The sequence below is a fragment of the Clarias gariepinus genome, chromosome 1, assembly GCF_024256425.1.
Source record: "Clarias gariepinus isolate MV-2021 ecotype Netherlands chromosome 1, CGAR_prim_01v2, whole genome shotgun sequence".
NCBI lineage: Eukaryota > Metazoa > Chordata > Actinopteri > Siluriformes > Clariidae > Clarias > Clarias gariepinus.
In genome coordinates, this window is record NC_071100.1 from 49,632,518 (window position 1) to 49,653,914 (window position 21,397).

At 39.0% G+C, this 21,397-nt stretch overlaps 1 protein-coding gene across 1 annotated transcript in view; it reads left to right on the forward strand.

The window, feature by feature from the left end:
• Positions 1-21,397, forward strand: part of LOC128521859 (complement factor H-like) — a 132,008-nt gene that overhangs the window by 78,728 nt on the left and 31,883 nt on the right. The window contains exons 9-11 of the mRNA XM_053495567.1: positions 26-76; positions 368-529; positions 1,667-1,729. Coding sequence (XP_053351542.1) covers positions 26-76; positions 368-529; positions 1,667-1,729 — 276 coding nt within the window. The remainder of the gene's footprint in view (positions 1-25; positions 77-367; positions 530-1,666; positions 1,730-21,397) is intronic.

Sequence of the window (21,397 nt, forward strand, 5' to 3'; positions counted from 1 at the left end):
CTAAAAGTCTGAGTGACACTTTCAGGTGCAGGAGGTGGAGGCGGTGGTGAATCTATACATCCTGACCTGCTGCCAGGTAATAATTACCACCAATTTACTTAATATGTAATAATAAATATGAAGTGCTTTTAGCTGATCTCACCTCACTCGTGTACCCGGTAAACACCTCAGCTCAATTCACACTTCATACAGTTTTTTGTTTTTACACTAAGATAGTAATTAATATTTCTGTGTTTAAAGAACAAACAGAGTGTGTCATCATACAAATGTACTGTACTGTACTGTGTTCACCAGTATAATAACCCATAGGTGTTTATATAATTAATGTTGATCTCCATGTCCTCACACAAATTGTCTGTGATTTCAGTACGTGATTGTGGATCTCACCCACTTATTGTAAATGGAGATGTTACAGAGCTGCCAAGTGGAAAGGAATTAAAAGTTCAGTGTAAAAGATATTATAAACTAGAAGGACCTGAAAAAGTAGGATGTGTGGAAGAAGAATGGACGGAGCTCCCGGTGTGTAAACGTGAGTAAACTTTTGGAACCTTAAAACAAATGTACAACTTTGAGAGAGAGAGAGAGAGAGAGAGAGAGAGAGAGAACAACTGACAGAATTCATCACAGGTAGGATCACAGGTGTCGGGGACGGGAGGACATGTCGGGGACGTGAGGATGGGAGGACATGTCCTGCCTAGTTCCATAGGGACTCCAATCCGTCTTCACTTTTGGGACAAATAGAAAGAAAAAAAAAAATCACATTGTAATTAAGGTGGTGTTCACGCAGGTCGTCAGTTTAATTGTTTTGGGCTTTGCATAAATTTGTATAAATTAATATTTGACAATAGTTCCTGCTTTGTGCAATACATTTTCCATGTTTTTTCTCAGGAACATTTTGTGAACTTTAAAGGAAAGGCTAATCTAAAGAGTGGAATTTTAGAAAATAACAGAAACAAAATGAAAAAAAAAATTAAGGATGAAAAATGAAGACAAAAGAGACCCATGTGACTGTCCAAAATTACTAAAAAGTAAATTTTGCATATTTGGTCCCTTTTAATGTAGTTTAAATTTATAGAGTAGAGTAGAAATTGAATTTCGTTTAAGGAATTCTTTGATCAAGATGCAGTTTTTAAATGTAAGATTAATAAGTAATAACAGTGGAATTAGAATTAGACTTCACTAAACTGTCGAATCCACTATAATCACGAATAAATTACACCATGCAAATGTTTTTATGCATCTGCATAAAAAGTTAAAGCCATACATGAGCTGATGTTTTGTTCTAGAGCTAACATGGTGTTCTGCCCCACATGTGGCAAACAGTCGCGCTATAATGATAGAGATACACAGAGAAAATAGAGACCTATAGAGTGTTCTCGTTACAAACATGTCTAATGTTTCTGAACAGTAATGTTGTGTATTAAAGACAATTTGATTTAAAAGGAAAACCTTCAGAAAGCAACAGCTGCTGTGTAATGACTTTCACAAAGGAATTATTGTGTAATTGTTTTCTAAGTTTAAACATAAAATGTTCTTCATAATCCTGTAATTTAGCTCAATGCTGTAAGTAAAAGTAAAGCTAAAAGTGAAAAAAAAAAATATATAAATATATCACATAAACTTATTATATAACTTTTTGTTATTTAAATCTAAGTAACACTTTCAGTTACAGGAGGTGGGGGCGGTGGTGAATTTCTACGTCCTGATCAGATTGGGGTTCTGCTGCCAGGTAATAATTACCACAAATTCAGTTAATATGTAATTATAAATATAAACTGCTTATAGCTAGTCTCACCTCACTCGTGTACCCTGTAAACACCTCAGCTTCATATTTCCTCCTGAATTCACATTTTTGTGCCAAGATACAATGTGGAATATTTCTGTGTTTAAAGAACACAGAGTGTGTAATCATACAAATGTACTGTACTGTGCTGTGTTCACCAGTATAATAACCCATAGGTGTTTATATAATTAATGTTAATCTCCATGTCCTCACATGAATTGTCTGTGATTTCAGTCCATTTTTGTGGATCTCACCCACTTATTGCAAATGGAGATGTTATAGAGCTGCCAAGTGGAAAGGAATTAAAAGTTCAGTGTGTGAAATTACATAAACTAGATGGACCTAAAACTGTAGGATGTGTGAATGAGGAATGGACGCCGCTTCCAGAGTGTAAACGTGAGTATTAATTACATTTTAAATACAATTTACAACTCTGACAAAACAAATGAAGTCAGAATTCATCACACGGGACGGGAGGACATGTCCTGTTGGGACTCCAATCTGTTCCCTTGCCAGCACAACCAGCACAGCAAATTCTACATGAACATACAGAAGCCAAGTTCAATGCAACAGTCAATGTTTTAGCATTTAGTTCAGATACACACATTTATGATTTTATTAGTGTATTAATGGGAAAATGATCTTTAATATTGGAATTAAGTCAGGAGAATAGTTTTTATTTTGCTTTAAATGATAAATGCAGTAATGATCAATTAATTAAACAGGACCTATTTATAAGCAGATATTTTTGTTGCTTACTGATTTTTTCCCCTGACTACAGATGATTTCTAATAGAATAATATTTGATGATAATGAGACAGACTAAATCAGGTTTAAAGAGGAGAAAGGAAATCAGCTGAAGCACAAATCATTATTATTATGTAATACATATAAAACAATTGTATATTAAGTTTTTTTTTTACACAGGATCTTTACTGTTTTCCTTCTTATTTTTTAGCTCCATGTAAAGTGGAAGGTGAACGTATTCGTTCTAGTCAGTCTGATGAATATCTGCAAGAGGGTGAAGAGAAGAGATATTACTGTGCTGTATTCAAGAAAATAAATGTCAAATGCTTCAAAGGAACAACAATTTACGATGAATGTAAGTGTATCCTGTGTTTTATCTAGACAGAAAAGAACTAGTGAAAAGTTCTAGTTACAGATGAATTTATCCTTTATTTCTGACCATTAGTATCTAATGAATAAAGCACTCGTGCTGACGTGGGCCAGACAGAGTTAAATCTAACAGCTCTTCTACCACAGTGATTTTAGTTAAAGAACAACACTCCACATTTTCTATCTGTATAAAGTTGCTTTTAATGTTTGTGGATGCGTTCTAAAATCAATTTACTTCCTGTTCTTATTTACATTAAAGCAGTTATAAATGGCTGTTTCCTCAGCAGCCCCTTTCTGTTCTCTCTTTTTATGACAAAATAAATAAGACAAATAAATCCTGCTGTGAAACACCACAGAGCTTCAACTCTTCTGTCCTGGAGAAATTCCTGTATTGGAAAGTTAACAGTTGTCTGCTAAAACTGGAGACTCCTTCCTCCTTCCACACCAGACATACATAATTTGATAGTGCACATTTATGTTTTCTATAGAAACAATAATCACCTATTGGAATTTAAAGCTGTGCTGCTGTCAGAGCTGCTGTTACAGTAAATTAATCAACACCTTCTGACCAGTCAGGGACCAGACGTAGGAATGCAGTCATACTGGGACTGAATCAGGATCGTTATTGTGTTCAGAGCTTTAACGAGGCTCTAAGGTTTAATTGATACATTTGAAAGTATTTAAAGTGAGCATGATGGTCTCTGACTGCTGATTGTGATCTCTAACTGTTATTCTTTTTACAGGTAAATGGAGTCCGGTAAGTACATTTTCTATGGCATTAAATAAAATATTAGAGTAACATTGTCTATGGTACACTAATGCTTAATCAGACTTCAGATACATTAACTGTCTCTGTGTGCTTTTTTTGGCAGTTTTGATGCCTTCAGTTCTCCTGCTAACAGACAGAGATCTTCTTTCTCAGAATAAAATCTTGTTTTTCACCCAAAATAAATGCCTTGTGTTTGTTTATCATTAGATAGATAGATAGATAGATAGATAGATAGATAGATAGATAGATAGATGGACGGATGGATGGATGGATGGATGGATGGATGACTTGTTATTTCTTGCTCCATAACAGACACAGTTGTCATTTATGTTATGCATGCTGCTGTTGAAGTGGAAAGAGAACTTCGCCATCCTGACTGCATGAAGACACTGGACACACCCATCAGCCATCCTCCTTTTCGTGTTTTCAATATCAAGCCAACTGTCTTCTGCATGAAGAATGATGAGTGATTAAATTTCAAACTTTAGGGCCTGCCACTTTAATAGGTTTTATTCTATAAAAGAGAAAAAATGTAAAAGGAAATAAAAATTGAAGACGTCTCTGGATCCAGATCAAATTTTAAAGTATAATTCCAGTGAGTTTTTATCAGAGGTTACAAGTAAGTCAGCAATGGACGTAACATTAATGGCGTGATTGTGACACCGTAGTAAATTAACGTCATTATAGTAAACAAACAATGTTATTTCATACCTATACAATCTATTAATGATTAAAAAATAAGAATTAGCAACTGTCAAAGAGTCTTTCTGGGAACCTGGGATTGAAAAAGTCCACTCATAGAAAGAATCAGTTTTTAACATTATACTATATTATTATTATTATTATTAGTTGTAGTAGTAGTCATACTAGTAAAGTTCACCAAAAATCAGGTGCTTTGTGATATCCAGATCCATCGTAAGTGATTTAAACTGAAGTTAATCTTGAGCCGCCCTATTGTCAAAATGGAACATTTTCCACATCTTAAAAATTGGAAGAAAATAAAGAGTTTGGAAGAGGGCTCTGTCATTATAAAATAAACTGATTGGTTTTCACTTTAAAAATGCTTACATGCAGTTTTTTTATTGTTTATCAATAGAATCTGCATTAAGAAACCTCAGGCTAAAAGGATAATTAATAATAAAAATAATAATAATAATTTTGTTTGAAGAGCATTTTTATTTCTTATTTATAAATTGTGGTGACACAGTGGTGTAGTGATCAGCACTGTTGCCTTGCACTGCCAGGGTCTGGGTTTGATACCCTCCCAGGCCTCGATTTCTGTCTCTGTGTGCATGGAGTTTGCATGTTCTCCCCGTGCTTGGTGGGTTTCCTCCAGGTACTCTGGTTTTCTCCCACAGTAGCCTAACATGTAGGTTAGGCTAATTGGCGTTCCCAAATTGCCTGTAGTGTGTGAATGAGCATGTGAGTGTGTGTATGTCTGTGTGTGTGTGTGCCCTGTCCAGGGTGTACCCCAAGTCTCCTGGGATAGGCTCCAGGTTCCTGCAACTCTGAATACAGAATAAAGCAGCATAGATGATAAGTGAGTGATTTATGAATAGTTTACTATAAATAGTTTAACTGTGCACTTTCTCTAGCATCTAAAGAACCATAATTATCTGTGGACGTTATAGACATAATGTGTATAAACTCATCTCGTAGATGTGTATGTTAATATCTTGCTTTTAAATATTCATGTAAATTTTCTCCTTGTCTGTAGACATAGCCAGGCACGTGCACACATAGAGATCAAAGGGGGCTTGAGCACCTGCCCTTTTTATTCCTGAAGAGAAAGTGCCCTTTTTTCTGGGGTGCTTTTTTTTTTTTTTGAAAAATAATATATATTCCTGTTTGCGCACAGCTTCCCTGTTAAACAAATATATTTATTGAAGAATAGTATATCTAAATATCAGGTCAGGAGTTCTGAAGCGAACATCTCCCCCCCCCCTAAACTACCAGTTCCTCGAATATACTGCTGATTAGCCAAAGACAAATATATAGTTAACCTGTGTTTTGCTAGCATGCATGCCTCATGAGCTACTAGACTAGCTAATGTGTAAGGGATAATCGCTATATATTATCCAGCTTATTACATGGCTACCTAGCAAATAAATCATTATTTTGACACAAAATATTAAAAGTGAGTTTATTAATTTAAGCCCGATTGTATTGCTTCCGCTAAAGAAAATAGTCCACTCTGTCTCTACGGTTAGAATCCTGTGACTCCATAGCAACGCTCTGTTCTTCATGTTCTGTTATACTCCGCACAGCGGGCTTTTATCAAGAAATAACACACCGCATTCTACATTGGAATTCAACCAAGCCATTAGAAGAAATCTACAGATGCAAACAGATGGAGGATACACTCTAAAAATTTTAGTAAATCTGAGTAACTGCATCTGGTACATAATCAATAAAACTGAGTAGAAATAAGTTAACATTAAACATTAAAAATAACAATATTTATAAATTAACTTTTTATTTATGAGTAATTTAACTTTTTTTTTATTTCCTCTAAATCTTTATTAGTAAAACACACCCCTCTGCTTGATGAAGTTATTTTGGTTATTCTAATCTAAATATATACTCCAAACTAGTAGCATAGAAAATGTTTTTTAAAACATGCACATTGTGTAATGGTTTCTTTTGCTGCTCTATAAACCTAGTGAATACTAAGAAGACCATGGTTTCTGTGTGAACTGATTATTTTGTAGACATCTTTTAAAAATTAAACAATTGCATGAGTTTGAGGAAGAAAAAATTAACTTTTTAAATTATTTTTTTAAAAAGGAAGTCAGTGTTGCGTTAATATATATCCTTTTTTGTTTAAAAAAGGGAAAAAATACGTAATTATGAGAAGTGCCCTTTATTTCACTTGAGCCCCTGCCCCTCAAAATGTCTGTGCACGTCCCTGGACATATCCACATTCTTTCAGATGCAGGAAGTGAGATGCATTACATTTTAACATTAGTTGTTATATATCAGCAATAATGCTGGATTATTGTCTTTAAAACAACAACAGCAGAAATAATAATAGCTCAGAACGCTTTAAATGTTTTTTTTTCCCTTTAATTTGGCGTGTCAGTGTTTGTAGTTACGAAATCTGCGATGGTGAAATCATGCACTAGATTCGTGGTTTCTGGTAAAGGGAGGAAAAATAATAAATCATTAACGCTGCTTACACACAAAGCTACTTGGTTCGTTTAAAATAGCATGTATCAGAGGTTCATCTGAAGGTTTTACGCTGTGATCTGAGGTGAAAAACAACAGAGAAGATGAGGATTATTATTCTGGCTGTTCTAATTTGTGCGTGTCAGGCTGCACAGGGTAAGATGTTCAGATTTATACTGAAGTTTTCATTTATTTACTTACAGATGTGGCCATTAAGACTGCACGTGTTTTCCCGTGGGATGCCGCAATTTAGCGCCTTTTTTGTTTGGCAAATTTCATCTTATCAACTTGTTAACTCACCTTTTAGTAGTAATGGGAAGTTTGGATCATTTAAGTGACTCAGTTTTTCGAATGTCGTTCATCAAAATGAGCAGATTTTTCAAAATAAACAGAGTCATTTAGTTCATTTCACTCTTTTGATCATAAATAAAACAAAAATGTTACATACAGACACCCAACACGTCTACATACACACATTTTGGCTATAGTTGCAGTAATTGATAAATATTACAATGCAGTTAAGGACATATCATTACAAACATTATGAGCAGCTCCCCTCTCATATCTTCTGGTCCGAGTTGTTCATTCGTTTGTCACGTGACTCTTATAGACGCTATGCAGTGCAATTGCACATTTTGAATTAAATACATTTAATTTATAACAATGTAGAAAGGAAATCAGCCAATCAGCTACTGTTATTCATGAACAAAAAGCTGAAACGCAAAACAGAAATATTTATAGACACGACATGCAATTGCACTTCATGGCGTCTATGGGAGTCATGTGACAAAAAAGGAATGACTTGAACTAGAAGACTTATGAGATAAACCGCTCATTTCTGTTTCCTGTACATAACCTACAGAGGTTTTGCACTGCTTTATGTATGCACACCCATGCTTTGTGACTCATCCAAAAAGAACAAATCGTTCTCATCACTACCTACCACACATCATATGCAAACTAGGTATTTCTGAATATGTCTGATGTTCCTGTGACTGACAGAAGAGATTGTATGCCCCTCCCACTTGCTTAAAGACTTCCAGCCACAAATGGCGCCTTCAGGATGGGATGCACAGTTTTCTCTTACCCCAGTTAGAGGCACTAAAAGTACAGATTGTAGATATTATAGAAATAGTGTTAAAATGTTCTTCATGTCATGCATTTCACCCATCATTTTATTTTAATTACTTTTACTACCTGTGCAAAGAATAGATCCAGAAAACTGCCGACCTCCACAATTCCAAAACAACGGCTTTTTTGTCCCAAATTCGGAGAATTACAGAACCGGAGATAAAATCATCTACGGCTGTAACACGGGTCTGAAACCTGACCTGAAAACATGGTGGGGGGAGATAACATGCAGGAATGGAGAGTGGTCACACACCCCTCGGTGTATTGGTGAGTACTTTACCATCGTCAGTACAATACTTCAACTGCTGAAGAGGTTTTTGGTTTTCTGTTTATTTTGTTCTACTATTATATGGCAGAGGTGGATGGAGAAGCCAAATGAATCAAGTAAGAGCAACTGTACTTCAAAATAATATTACTCAAGTAGAAGTAAAAAATAGTATTCTGTAAAAAGACTACTCAAGTACTGAGTAACTGTTTTAATGTTAATGTTAGAATTTTTATATGTTATAATAACTATATTAGGCTGAAGACCTTTTTGAGTCAAATGGAGTCAAGTGATAATTGTCGCTGCATCTGATTGGTGAAACAGTCATGTGGTAGATCCACCGGCTGCATGTGTAGAATAAATGGTAGAAAAGTAACGAGTCGAGTGTAGCCGAATGTAGCGGAGTAAGAGTAGCGTTTCTTTTTCACAAATCTACTCAAGTAAAAGAAAAAAGTATGGTGCAGTAAAACTACTCATAGAAGTAAATGTTCAAAAAATTACTCATGTAACTGTAAATGTAACTCATTACTACCCACCTCTGTCATATGCTTACTATTACTGTAATACCACTACATGACTTGAACATGTATAATATTTATACTGTTGTTTAGCACAATCAACGGTTAGGTTGTGATTTGAACACTGGATTTTAAGAATAGAATCTGATCATAACAGGAAAAACACATACTTATGGGACGAGTCATTTCAATCATTTTTACAGAATCTAAAATGAAGTCAGACAATCTGATCATTTTAATTTATACATATTTTCTCACATTTCATACACATTTCCATAATTTTCCTTTATTTCTGTAAAGCTGCTTTGCAACATTAGCATTGTTAAAAGCACTATTGGAATAAAATTTTAATAAATTGGATTGAAATTAGTAACTAAATACATGTGGAAATATTAAATGACGGAGTATTAGGGCTAAATAAATTGTAAAATCACTTATTATGTAAAGTTTCCTATGTTTGTTTTTGTAGATGAAGCATGGTGCATTACAACACATGTGCCAAACGCCAAACCAGATGTGTTACAAGCAGCTGCTCCTGGTAAGTATGATTTTGAATGTGACCACGGCTACTGGATTGAAGGTGGAAAGTCAATAGCTGAGTGTGTAGCTGGATCTTGGACCCTTCCAGAGTGTAAGCGTAAGTGTCCGTACTGCAAGCATGACTTACATTTTATTAACAATCCTGTGGTCTTATTAAACAAAGTTTTTTTTTTTTTTTACAGGAAAGTCCAACTCTTGTGCTCCTCCTCCCCGTGTTTACAATGGAATGATCACAACACCTTACCGCAGTATGTTTGAGAATGGGGAGAAGATTGAATATATTTGTGCAAGAGGATATAGGTTAGATGGAGACAAAACCAACACTTGTGAGCAAGGCACGTGGTCCTCTAACCCTAGTTGTGGTAAGATTCTCACACACTGCTAGAGTAATTTTAGCATGTGGGGTTATGTGATTATCATATTTTACATATGAATGCATTTTACTTAATTGTAATTAATTGTAAATCTTATCTGGAGGCTTCCATGAGTACTGCAACCAGACGTGGAGCACCAGGATGTGTCAGATAGACAAGTGTTATGTGTAGATTAACAGAGGGGGGCCGGTTACACACACTTTATTTTGACAGTTTAAGGAAAGGGATTATTTTACATTTTCACTATATATAATACATATTCATATACACCAGTGGTTCTCAAACATTTTCTGTCATTCCCCACTTAAGACGGTGGGCGAATTTTCAAGCCCCTCTTGTCAACAAAATGATAACCAAAACGGCCAAGTTTACTATTTATTGAAAAATCAATTTCTAGACCAGTAAGATCAAATAACGCCAAGTTCAAAACAGATAAAATACACGTGCAATTGTTATAACAGGCTTACTTCGTCACTTATCTAGAGCTTTCTTTCAAAGAAGTCGAGTGGCTTATTAACGTGACTGGGGTGTGTTGTCGATAAGTGTCTTCCTACTTTGTCTCATGCTGTCTGCTGCCAGCGGTTTAAGACACAAAACACACACGGGTCTCTCCTCTGCCCCCACCATCCCCACCATGAATCCAAACGCAACATACAGTAGGCTTCATCATGTTTTCCTTTCGGCTGGATTTTTGGTTGATTAGGCTGATGATGCTGAATCACCTGCTTTTTTGTGGTCCATGTAACAAATGTACCCATTGATGTTATTATGCTCACTACATACAGTACGCTACTGTGTTATGGTCTAAAATGCCCCCCCCCCCCCCCCCCCCTGCCACAGATTGCACCCCCCCCCCCACACACACACATAATCTCTTTCAAATAATATATTAGAACATAAATTCATAGGTTTATGGTTTACAAATGACAAATTATAAAAAATGAATTTAATTATAAAGTAAGCAATATAAAAAAAATTGTATAGGAGAAAAAATATATAAATTAGCCTATATATTTTTTTCATATACAACATGTATATTTTTATATTGCTTATTTTATAATAAAAATCATTTCCTGTAATTTTTCACCACAAACAATATTTAGTGTAATTTGTGATAAATAATTTGTTATTTGTACATTGACAAACTCCTGCAAAATAAATGTGCCATAAAATAATCATTTTGGGGGATTTGTATTAATCGTCTCGACGGCTGTCACGTGCCTAGGGTTAATTATAATAGTAATAATATATTTGATAATAATAAACCTTTAAATGTATGTCCTAATATAATAATTCAATTCAATTCAATTCAATTTTATTTGTATAGCGCTTTTAGCAATTTTCATTGCCGCAAAGCAGCTTTACATAGTCAAAAGAATTATTTAAGTTTGTATGAAATGTGAATTTGTATGAATCAAAATGGTCAGTTTGTCCCTGGTGAGCAAGCCGAGGGCGACAGTGGCAAGGAAAAACTCCCTGAGATGGTAATAGGAAGAAACCTTGAGAGGAACCAGACTCAACAGGGAACCCATCCTCATTTGGGTGAAACAGAAAGCAGTAAATGATCTGCATTTATACAGTGTGTAGGGTGGGAGGCAGTTCAGCTATAATAGCTGATGTTAATTGATGTTAATATGGAGTCCAGGTAGTTATTGGAGACCCAGGTAGACTTGTAAGAAGTTCCAGTCATGAACTATCGAACTGTCAAGTCCCCAGAGAAATAGTTGCCAACACCAGTCAAGGCCAGAACCATTATCTAGGTAGAGAGAATCATTCCCAGACACCAGACGCATCCCAGAGAGACACACGGGGCATCCATGTGACGAGATCTTCAGCCAGAAGCGGGGCACCAGGATGGGTCAGACAGGTCCGGAGGGCAGAGGGAGTCTGGATCACTGGCAGCTCAGGAACGACATGTGTAGCTCGACAGAGAGAGAGAGAAAGAGTGAAAGGGGGGACAGGAGGAGAGAGGAAAAAGAAAGAGGGGGGGAAAGAGAAGAAGAGGAGAGATGGCAGTTAGGTATGGTCACAGTCACACAATGTATAATGTGAATGTATATTAACTGTAGAGTGCAAGCAGAGACTCCGGCAGGACTAACTATGACATCATAACTAAAAGGGAGAGCCAGAAGGAAACACAAACATGAGGGCTTCCTGACATGTAAAGCAAACAATCACCTCACCGTCAGCAAACCTGAGTGATCAATGAGAGTGAGGAAGACAGCATCCAAACATACCAGTTCACCATAATACTCTACATCCATGAGTCCCCCAGATCTGCTCCTTTACCTATGGAAAATCTATTTATAAAAATGCTTGGCTAAATAAATAGGTTTTTAGCCTGGACTTAAACACTGAGACTGTGTCTGAGTCCCGAACACTATTTGGAAGACTATTCCATAACTTTGGGGCTTTGTAAGAAAAAGCTCTGCCCCCAGCTGTATTTTTCATAATACGCGGTACTGACAAGCAGCCTGCATCCTTTGATCGAAGTAGGCGTGGCGGATCGTAAGACACTAGCAGTTCGCTCAGGTACTGCGGCGCGAGACCATTTAATGCTTTATATGTCAAGAGTAGTATTTTAAAATCAATTCGAAATTTCACAGGGAGCCAATGGAGTGAAGATAAGATAGGGGTGATGTGCTCATATCTTCTGGTTCTGGTGAGGACTCTCGCTGCTGCATTCTGGACTAGCTGAAGCTTATTTATGCATCTAGCTGAACAACCAGACAGTAAGGCATTACAATAGTCCAACCTAGAGGTGATAAAAGCATGAACTAGTTTTTCTGCGTCGTTTAGCGACAATAAATTTCTTATTCTGGCAATATTTCTGAGGTGAAAGAATGCTATCCTGGTAATATTATCTACATGTGCTTCAAATGAAAGGCTGGAATCAATAATCACACCAAGGTCTTTCACTGTTGCATTTGATGGAACAGAAAGGCCATCTAAAGTTACGGTGTGATCTAAAATTTTACTCCTAGCTGTATGCGGTCCTATGACTAGAACTTCTGTCTTATCCGGATTTAGCAGAAGGAAGTTAATTAGCATCCAATTTCTTATGTCCTGCACACATTGCTCAATTTTAGTAAGCTGTTTTTTCTCATCAGGTTTTGCTAAGACATATAACTGTGTATCGTCAGCATAACAATGAAAACTAATACCATGCTTACGGATTATGTTGCCCAGAGGAAGCATGTAAAGGGAAAAAAGCAGTGGACCTAAAACTGAACCCTGCGGAACGCCAAACTCCACTAGAGAACATGCAGAATAATCACCATTTAAGTCTACATACTGATAACGATGGGTCAGATAGGATCTGAGCCAGGAGAGGGCTGTACCCTTAATTCCCACTACATTTTCTAATCTGTGAAGAAGAATAGCGTGATCAACAGTGTCAAAAGCTGCACTGAGGTCAAGTAATACAAGCATAGTTACACAACCCTGATCAGAGGCCAATAGAATGTCATTTACTACTTTAACGAGCGCTGTCTCTGTACTGTGATGAGGCCTAAATCCTGACTGATACAGTTCATGTATGCCATTTCTATGTTTATATGAGCATAGCTGCTCCGCTACTATCTTTTCCAGGATCTTAGAGATAAAGGGGAGGTTTGATATTGGTCTGTAACTGGACAGCTGACAGGGGTCGAGGTCAGGTTTCTTAATTATTGGTTTGATAAATGCTGAGTGAAGAATTAATTATTCTCAACAGGGGTTCTATTATTGCTGGTACTATCTGTTTAAGAAAATGTGTCGGTACAGGATCTAATATACAGGTTGATGAATTTGAAGAAGAGATGAGTGAAATTAGTTAATTCTCTTCAAGGGGAGTAAAGTATTCTAGGTTCTGGTCTGACATGGCTAGATTAACATCTGCATCAATTACATTGTTCGGTTTCAAAACCTAAATTTTATGCCTAATATTTACAATTTTATTATTAAAAAAGTTCATGAAGTCCTCACTATTGCATGATGTTGTTGTGGAGATTTCTGCAGTGGTCTTATTTCTGGTTAATTTGGCTACAGCATTAAATAAGAATCTAGGATTATTTTTGTTATTTTCTATAAGAGTGGAGAGATATGTTGATCTAGCTACACTAAGAGCTTTTCTATAGTTCAGGATGCTCTCCTTCCATGCTATTTGAAATACTAGTAATTTAGTTTGACGCCATTTACGTTCTAATTTCCGAGCGGTCTGTTTTAAAGTGCGCGTGTGATCGTTATACCAGGGAGCAAGTTTTTTATCTCTAATAATTTTTCTTTTGACTGGAGCTACATTATCTAGGGTATAGCGAAATGTCGACTCTAAATATTCAGTCGCCTGATCGAGTTCTGTGGGGTCAGACGGTGATCTAATCGAAGTTGGGAACTCTGGGAGATTACTGATAAAACTCTGTTTGGTAGTTGATGTGAATGTACGTTTCATACGGTAGCGCGGCGCTGTGTGTACATTATTATTGTGACACACTTGAATTGAGACAAGATAGTGATCTGAGATAACTTCAGATAGTGGTATTGTGAATAAATTTCTTATACTTAATCCAAATAATATTATTAAATCTAAAGTGTGACCTGCTTTATGAGTGGGTCCTACTACACACTGATTTACTCCTACCGAGTCCAGTATAGACATAAATGCAGTTCTCAGAGGGTCTTCTGGGTTTTCAAAATGAATATTAAAATCTCCAGCAATTAACACTTTGTCTACAGAAACGACTAGGTTTGAGAGGAAATCTGCAAATTCACTAAGAAATTCTGAGTACGGCCCTGGAGATCTATAAATGACAATTAGCGGAATCGACTGAGCTGACTTAATATAGTTAAATACACTTATGTTACTATAAAGAATTTCAAATGAATTAAATTTGTGTTCGTGTTTTTGTACAATAGTCAAACTATCATTGTGAATAACTGCGACGCCTCCTCCTCTACCAGTTAACCGAGGCTGGTGTATGTAGCTGTATCCAGGAGGACTAGCTTCATTTAGAGCTACATACTCGTCCTGTTTAATCCAGGTTTCTGTTAAACAGAGTATATCAAACTCCTGATCTGTGATAATTTCATTAACTATAACTGCTTTAGATGCGAGAGATCTAATATTTAACAGTCCTAGCTTCAGATCAGAGGTGCCGGCTGCGCATTCAGTCTGATCCAAGTTTGTGGTCTTTATGCTAATTAAATTACTAAAACAGACTTTCTGAGTCTTTCTAAATTTGATTTTAGCTCGGGGAACAGACACAGTCTCAATAGAGTGAACCCTGAGTGACGACTCTATGCAGCTAGCAGACGGTTGGGTTAGCCTGTCTGTCTGCTCCCTGGCCTGGGCTCTGGATTGTCACCGATTAACTAGGCCTCTTCTGAGACTATGAGCTATACTACAAGAAATGAGAGCAGCACCTTCCCGAGTGGGATGGACACCGTCCCGCCCTAACAGGCCAGCTTTGCCCTCAAAGGTCTTCCAATTATCAATAAAGCCCACGTTGTTTTCGGAGCACCACCTGGACATCCAGCGGTTCAGCGACCATAACCTGCTGTAAGTTATGTCACCACGTCTCATTGGGATGGGACCAGAGCATACTACTCCATCGGACATCGCCTTCGCTAATTTAAACACCTCTACAAAGTTATTCTTACTAACCTCTGACTGACGAAGGCGTATATCGTTAGCTCCAGCATGTACTACTATCTTGGAGAACCTGTGCTGTCCTAGAGCCCTAAGATTACCTGCTATGTCCGGTGCTCTGGCTCCCGGGATACACCTAACCACTGCCGCTGGCGCCCCTAAAGGTCTAGCTAATTTCACGTGTCTCAGTATAGAGTCTCCTATAACCAGAGCTCTTTCAGGTTTCTCAGTGGGTGCATCACTGAGGAGAGCAAACCTGTTGGACACGTGAAGCGCAGAAGAGGTGTGCTCCGGTGGGCTAGCCTTAGCGTTAGCTTTGGCTGAACGAGTATGCCGCCGAGTCGTCACCCACTCGCCCCGCTGTGAGGGCTCTAATGCCGGAGTCGGGGGCTGGTTATCTCCGCCTGCGGCACCCAGACTGTCCGCTACAGAAATAACACTGCTCTCGCGCTCTCTAACCCTCTCTAAAGTCTGGATGCGCTCCTCTAACGCTGATATCTTCTCCGTCAGAGTGCTCACTAACACACACCTATCACAAATAAAATTACCGCTAACGACGGAGGAAGAATGTCTAAACATCCTGCACTCTACACACTGAACGAGCTGAATATTGGACATGATAACGTACCTGAGTCGGAGTTGTTTGGAGCTGAATTCCGTTTGTTGTTTTTAGAAAAAGAAACTCGCGCGTTCTCCAAAAAGCGCAGAAAAAGGCGAAGCCAAATAGTGTGAGATGTAAAAACTAGTTGCTATTAATATTATTATTGTATAAATGAAAAAAAGTATGTAATTTAAACGCTAACACAAACGCAAACTTTCGCGGCAACGATACGAAAACAGGAAGCTACCGTGATAGTACCGCTAATTGATAGAGATTATGTAGGGGGGCAATCCGTGGCAGGGGGGCATTTTAGCGCATAACACCTGTTTGTGGCGGTGGTAAAGTTAGTTTGATATTCGCATCTCCGAATTCAATAGCTGCGTAAATAAACCCGAAAATAAGATACTCACATATATTTCCTCTCTATATCGTCTTTATGCTACACCCGCCTTAAATTATACATGTTTAAAAGCATAAACACCATTATTCTCTACGGCGCAACGAATGATTTAGGGAACATCGCAAAATGCCGCACACCAACAAAAAGCGTAGAACGATATTGATCTTCCCTTCTGTTCAGCGCCTGAAGGATTAAAAAGCAACTTTGTTGCCACACTGGAAACTAGAAATGCCAGACTAGTACTGCCTGAAAAAATACAGAAATATCATCATACACATTGGAATAAATGAAATTACATATATAATACCGAATGTTTCCTTATATATTGTTCCTCTGGAATTAACATGCCGACGTTAAACCGTTATTGTTGCACTATGGTTCCACTTTTTCTCCGATGTTATTTTAATTTACTTGTATTAATGATCCATTTCTTTGTGTGTCATTATTTAGTTTCGAGTGTCCGATAAAGAAAATAAAGATTAAATAAATCAATTAAGAAAAGCATGAATTAGAATAGGTACTTTCCTATTATTTTCCACTAATTCCCTCCCGTTCATTGCGCCCCACCTGTCATGTCTGTATTCCCCACTAGTGGGACGCGCCCCACACTTTGAGAACCACTGATATACACACATACATACACTCATTCATATTGTACATATACACACACTCATACATGCATACATACATACACACACAATGTGTTAACATATTTATAATTGAGTGTGTACAGTGGTTACTCACACGGAATGTCTATGACTGCCACGCACTCAAACAGCCAAAATAAATCAGTCGCAATTCAAAGTAATTTGTGAAATGACCGCCAGGTGCGCAAGAGGACATTTTGCAAATGGCTGCATTTACTTTTGTTTAGACAGACTCTGTTTCTCTCTGTCTACAGTTATTGTTATTATTAAAGAAAATAGCACAAACAACAGCTCAAGGGCTTGTAAAAACATTTTTATTTTAAACTTTAAAAATGTCAATTTTGGAATCAGTGGTCCAAGCACAACCTAATGTCAATTTTGGAATCAGTGGTCCGAGCACTACGTAATGATCTTTGTATGATAAAATGACTCGTGGCATGAATCTACAAGAGACGCTTCAGTTTCGAATAATCATTTAACGCTGAACCCAAACAGCAAAAGAACATAATAATAATAATCTAAAGAATAACATTCATCTTGATTTTAGCTGTTTATGTCCAGCATTGAATAATTATTTAATTATTAATAATTAAAGCTGCAGAAGGATTGGGACGAACATTTGCCTTTCGTGCTCTGGGCATATCGCACAGCAGTGCAGGAGTCCTCACAGCTGACACCCCCCAGCTGCTTTAATGTTCGGCCGCGAGTTGCACACATGGATCTTGTGTTTGGACCACCTCCCCAATTGAATTTACCCACAAAGTCTGGGTTGGATTATTTTTGTTCTTTAAAAGACAAATTGTTCCGTGTTCACGAGTTGGCGCGTAAACACTTGGTGGACGCCGGTGTTTAGCAGCGCCGTGTGTATGACACTTACAGCCGGGGGCGAGGCCTTGCTACTGGAGAGCAGGTTTGGGTGTATTCCCCCGGAAGAAAAAAGGGGCTCTCGCCTAAGCTTATGTCTCAATGGGTGGGCCCCTGTACGGTAATTGCCCAGCTCTCTGATGTTGTCAACCGGGTGCGGATGGCGGGGCGGGGGCGAGTGGTTGTGCTCCACCGAGACCGTCTCGCTCCCTATCAGCCCCACGCCAGCGAAACATCGAACTCTGTGGAGGCCGGTCCGCCTCAGGGTAATGGTTGTGCCCCTCCCTCCCCCGCAAAAGGACTCCGGCGTTCACAACAGCAGCACCGACCACCATCATGCCTCCAAGACTAAGTTCGTCATTGTGACCAGGGACGGTCACAGCTCGGGTGGGGGCAGTGTGGCGTAGGCGGTGTTTCGGCTGGCGACCATCATGCCCTGCGGGAGGGGTTGCTGTGTGTTCACCCTGTTAGGGAAAGGTGTTTGGGTTAGTGGCTTTGGCCATGTTGTGTGTGTGTTAGGTGTGTGATCTATTGAATGTGCTCTGGTTTGTGCGTAGGCTGAATTGAATTAGTGGTTCTTGTGTGAAGATGTTGCTCATGCTTTTGTATGCCTGCATGCTTAATGAAAAGTTAATAAATGGGTGAAAGTTTAAATAAATTCGCATTGGGCAGCAAGGAGGCTCACTCGTCTCTCCAAGTTCCTTCCTAGCGGTGAAAAACGCAACAATAATAATAATCATAATAATAATTAGTAGTAGTAGTAGTACTGTAGTAGTAATAGTAGTAGTAGTAGTAGTACTGTAGTAGTAGTAGTAGTAGTAGTATTAGTATAAATATATACTATATATATATATATATATATATATATATATATATATAAGTATAACCGAATACTTTTCTACACTTACTGTACTTGAGTATTATTTTGAACGACTACATTTTACTTCTACTTGAATACTTACTGTAAGTACGTTGTTTGGCTACTCTACCAACCTCTGATTTTTTATTAAATTGTCTGGTTTTAAATCTAAATTTTGTCAAAAATTTGTCATTGAAAATATTAATATGTTGGTGTGCATGTTTCTGTGGTGGTTTTATCACTAGCTTATTTCACTACAGAATTAAATAAGAATCTAGGATTATTTTTGTTATTTTCTGTAAGAATTGAGTGATATGGTGATCAAGCAGCATTAAGAGCTTTTTATATTTCAGGATGTTCTCTTTCATGGTGTTTGAAATACTGTACTACCAATTTGGTTTCATGCAATTTATATTCTAGTTTTCGAGCGATCTGTTATAATGTGCATGTGTGATCATTATACCGGGGTGTGTCATGATTCACGCCCTGTCTGCCATCTTTTTCCCACGCTGTCACTTCTCCTTACGTGTTTTCCATAGCCTGTCATGCGCATTTCCCACGCCCCTGTTTCCGCCCCGTCTGCTCACCGGTTTCCCATTTCCCCGTGATTAATCCAGCATTTAAGCACACACTGTGCGTGACTCTAACTGCTGGATTATTGTGTGTTTTCGTGCCTAAATTTTTTCGCTTTTTTTTTCTCTTCAGATTTCACGTTGCCAAGCTCGCTTTGTTTCTTGTTTTCGCTTTCGGTTTCTCGTCTCGGATTTGTTTGTCTCACTCTTTAATCTCCCGGTTTTGACCTCACGCTTTCCCTGCATGACTTCCCGGGACGTTACTACATGGTGCAAGTTTCTGCCCTGGGTAGAGTATGCCCACAACTCCCAGGTCTCGTCATCGACTGGCCTGTCTCCTTTCCAGTGCTGCTTAGGGTATCAGCCACCCCTGTTCCCGTCTGAAGAAGAGCAGGTCAACATTCCGTCTGCCCAAGCCTTCAAAGGGGTGAGAAACAAACTTAACGTGCACATCAGTGACCAGACGATGTGGTATGGGTTCGGCTGGGTTAAATAGAGTGACACAGGAGGTAGACACAGGTGATATCTGTTTAGTGTTTGTTTGAAGGGATCCTCCTCTCCTCCGTAAGTCCAGAAGTCGTTGGACTCGAAATGCAGGGGCGCCCACTATTTCCACAGCCCCAGGGAGCGACGGGTTTGTGACACCCCCGTCTAGGGGCCCCCGGACCACTGGCCTGAGAAGAGAAACATGGAAGACAGGGTTAATACGCAGGTGATTGGGTAGTTTTAACTTAAAAGAAACGGGGTTGAAAGGACCGATGTATTTAGGGGATAATTTACGACAGGGGAAATTAAGGGAGAGATCCTTTGTCGTGAGCCTGTCATCTCCTACCTGGAGCGGAGGACTTTCTCCTCGCAGTCTATCGGCGAATTTTTTGAACCGCTGAACTGCTTGGGAGATGTTAGTATGAGCATTTTCCCATACTTTCTCCGCCCTGTTGAACCACTGATCCACCATGCGGATATCGATGGGAGTGGCATCCCAGGAACAGAGCGGAGGTTGATGTCCGAGCATGCATTGAAACGGCGTTAAGCCGGTCGAGAAGTGTTGAAGTGAGTTTTGCGCATACTCCGCCCAGAATACACAGTCTGCCCATTCATGCTGTCGACTACTACAGTATGCGCGGAGGTACCTCCCGAGGTCCTGGACAGTCCGCTCTGCCTGCCCATTAGACTCGGGGTGATAGCCCGACGTTAGGCTAACAGTGGTCCCCAACTTCTGGAAGAAAGCTTTCCAGACTTTTGCAAAAAATTGGGGACCACGATCAGAAACAATGTCCTCCGGGATGCCATAGTAGCGAAACACTTTAGTGAATAGGGTTTCTGCCACCTGGAGGGCGGTTGGGAGGGAGCGAAACGGAATGAACCGACAACCTTTAGAAAAACGGCCCACTACTACTAGGACCATCGTGTACCCTCGTGATACCGGCAGAACCGTCACAAAGTCCACCGCCAGGTGTGACCATGGCCTGTTTGGTATCGGAAGGGGCATTAATTTACCAACAGGTAGATTTCGAGGGGTTTTAGTTTGTGCACAAACTGCGCAAGATGAAACTACTGTTTTCACGGTTTTCCACATATTCGGCCACCAGAACTTTGGTTTTAGCAATTTCCCTGTTTTTAATATACCGGGGTGACCGGAAGCCAATTTGGTATGCGCTTCGATTATGACACATTCTCGTAATGTCTCCGGTACATATGTTCGGCCCGGAGGGCAGCCAGGCGGCACGGGTTGGGACCGTGTAGCCTGCGCAATCTCCGAGTCGATGTCCCATACGATCGGAGACACTACGAGTGACGAGGGCAGTATCGGCTCCGGATCATGGTCTCGGTCCGGTGTGGGAAAGCAGCGGGAAAGCGCGTCCGCTTTTTTATTCTTTGAGCCGGGACAATAAGTGATGATGAAGTGGAAACGTGTGAAAAACAGCGCCCATCGGGCTTGATGAGAGTTTAGTCTTTTTGTTTGTTGGAGGTACTCTAGGTTCCGGTGATCTGTTAGCACCGTGAAAGGGTGTTCGGCTCCCTCCAACCAATGCCTCCACTCCTCTAATGCCGCTTTTATTGCTAACAGTTCACGATTACCGATATCATAATTGCGCTTTGCAGGTGTTAGTTTACGAGAAAAGAAGGCGCAGGGGTGGAGTTTCTCTGGGTGGCCATGGCT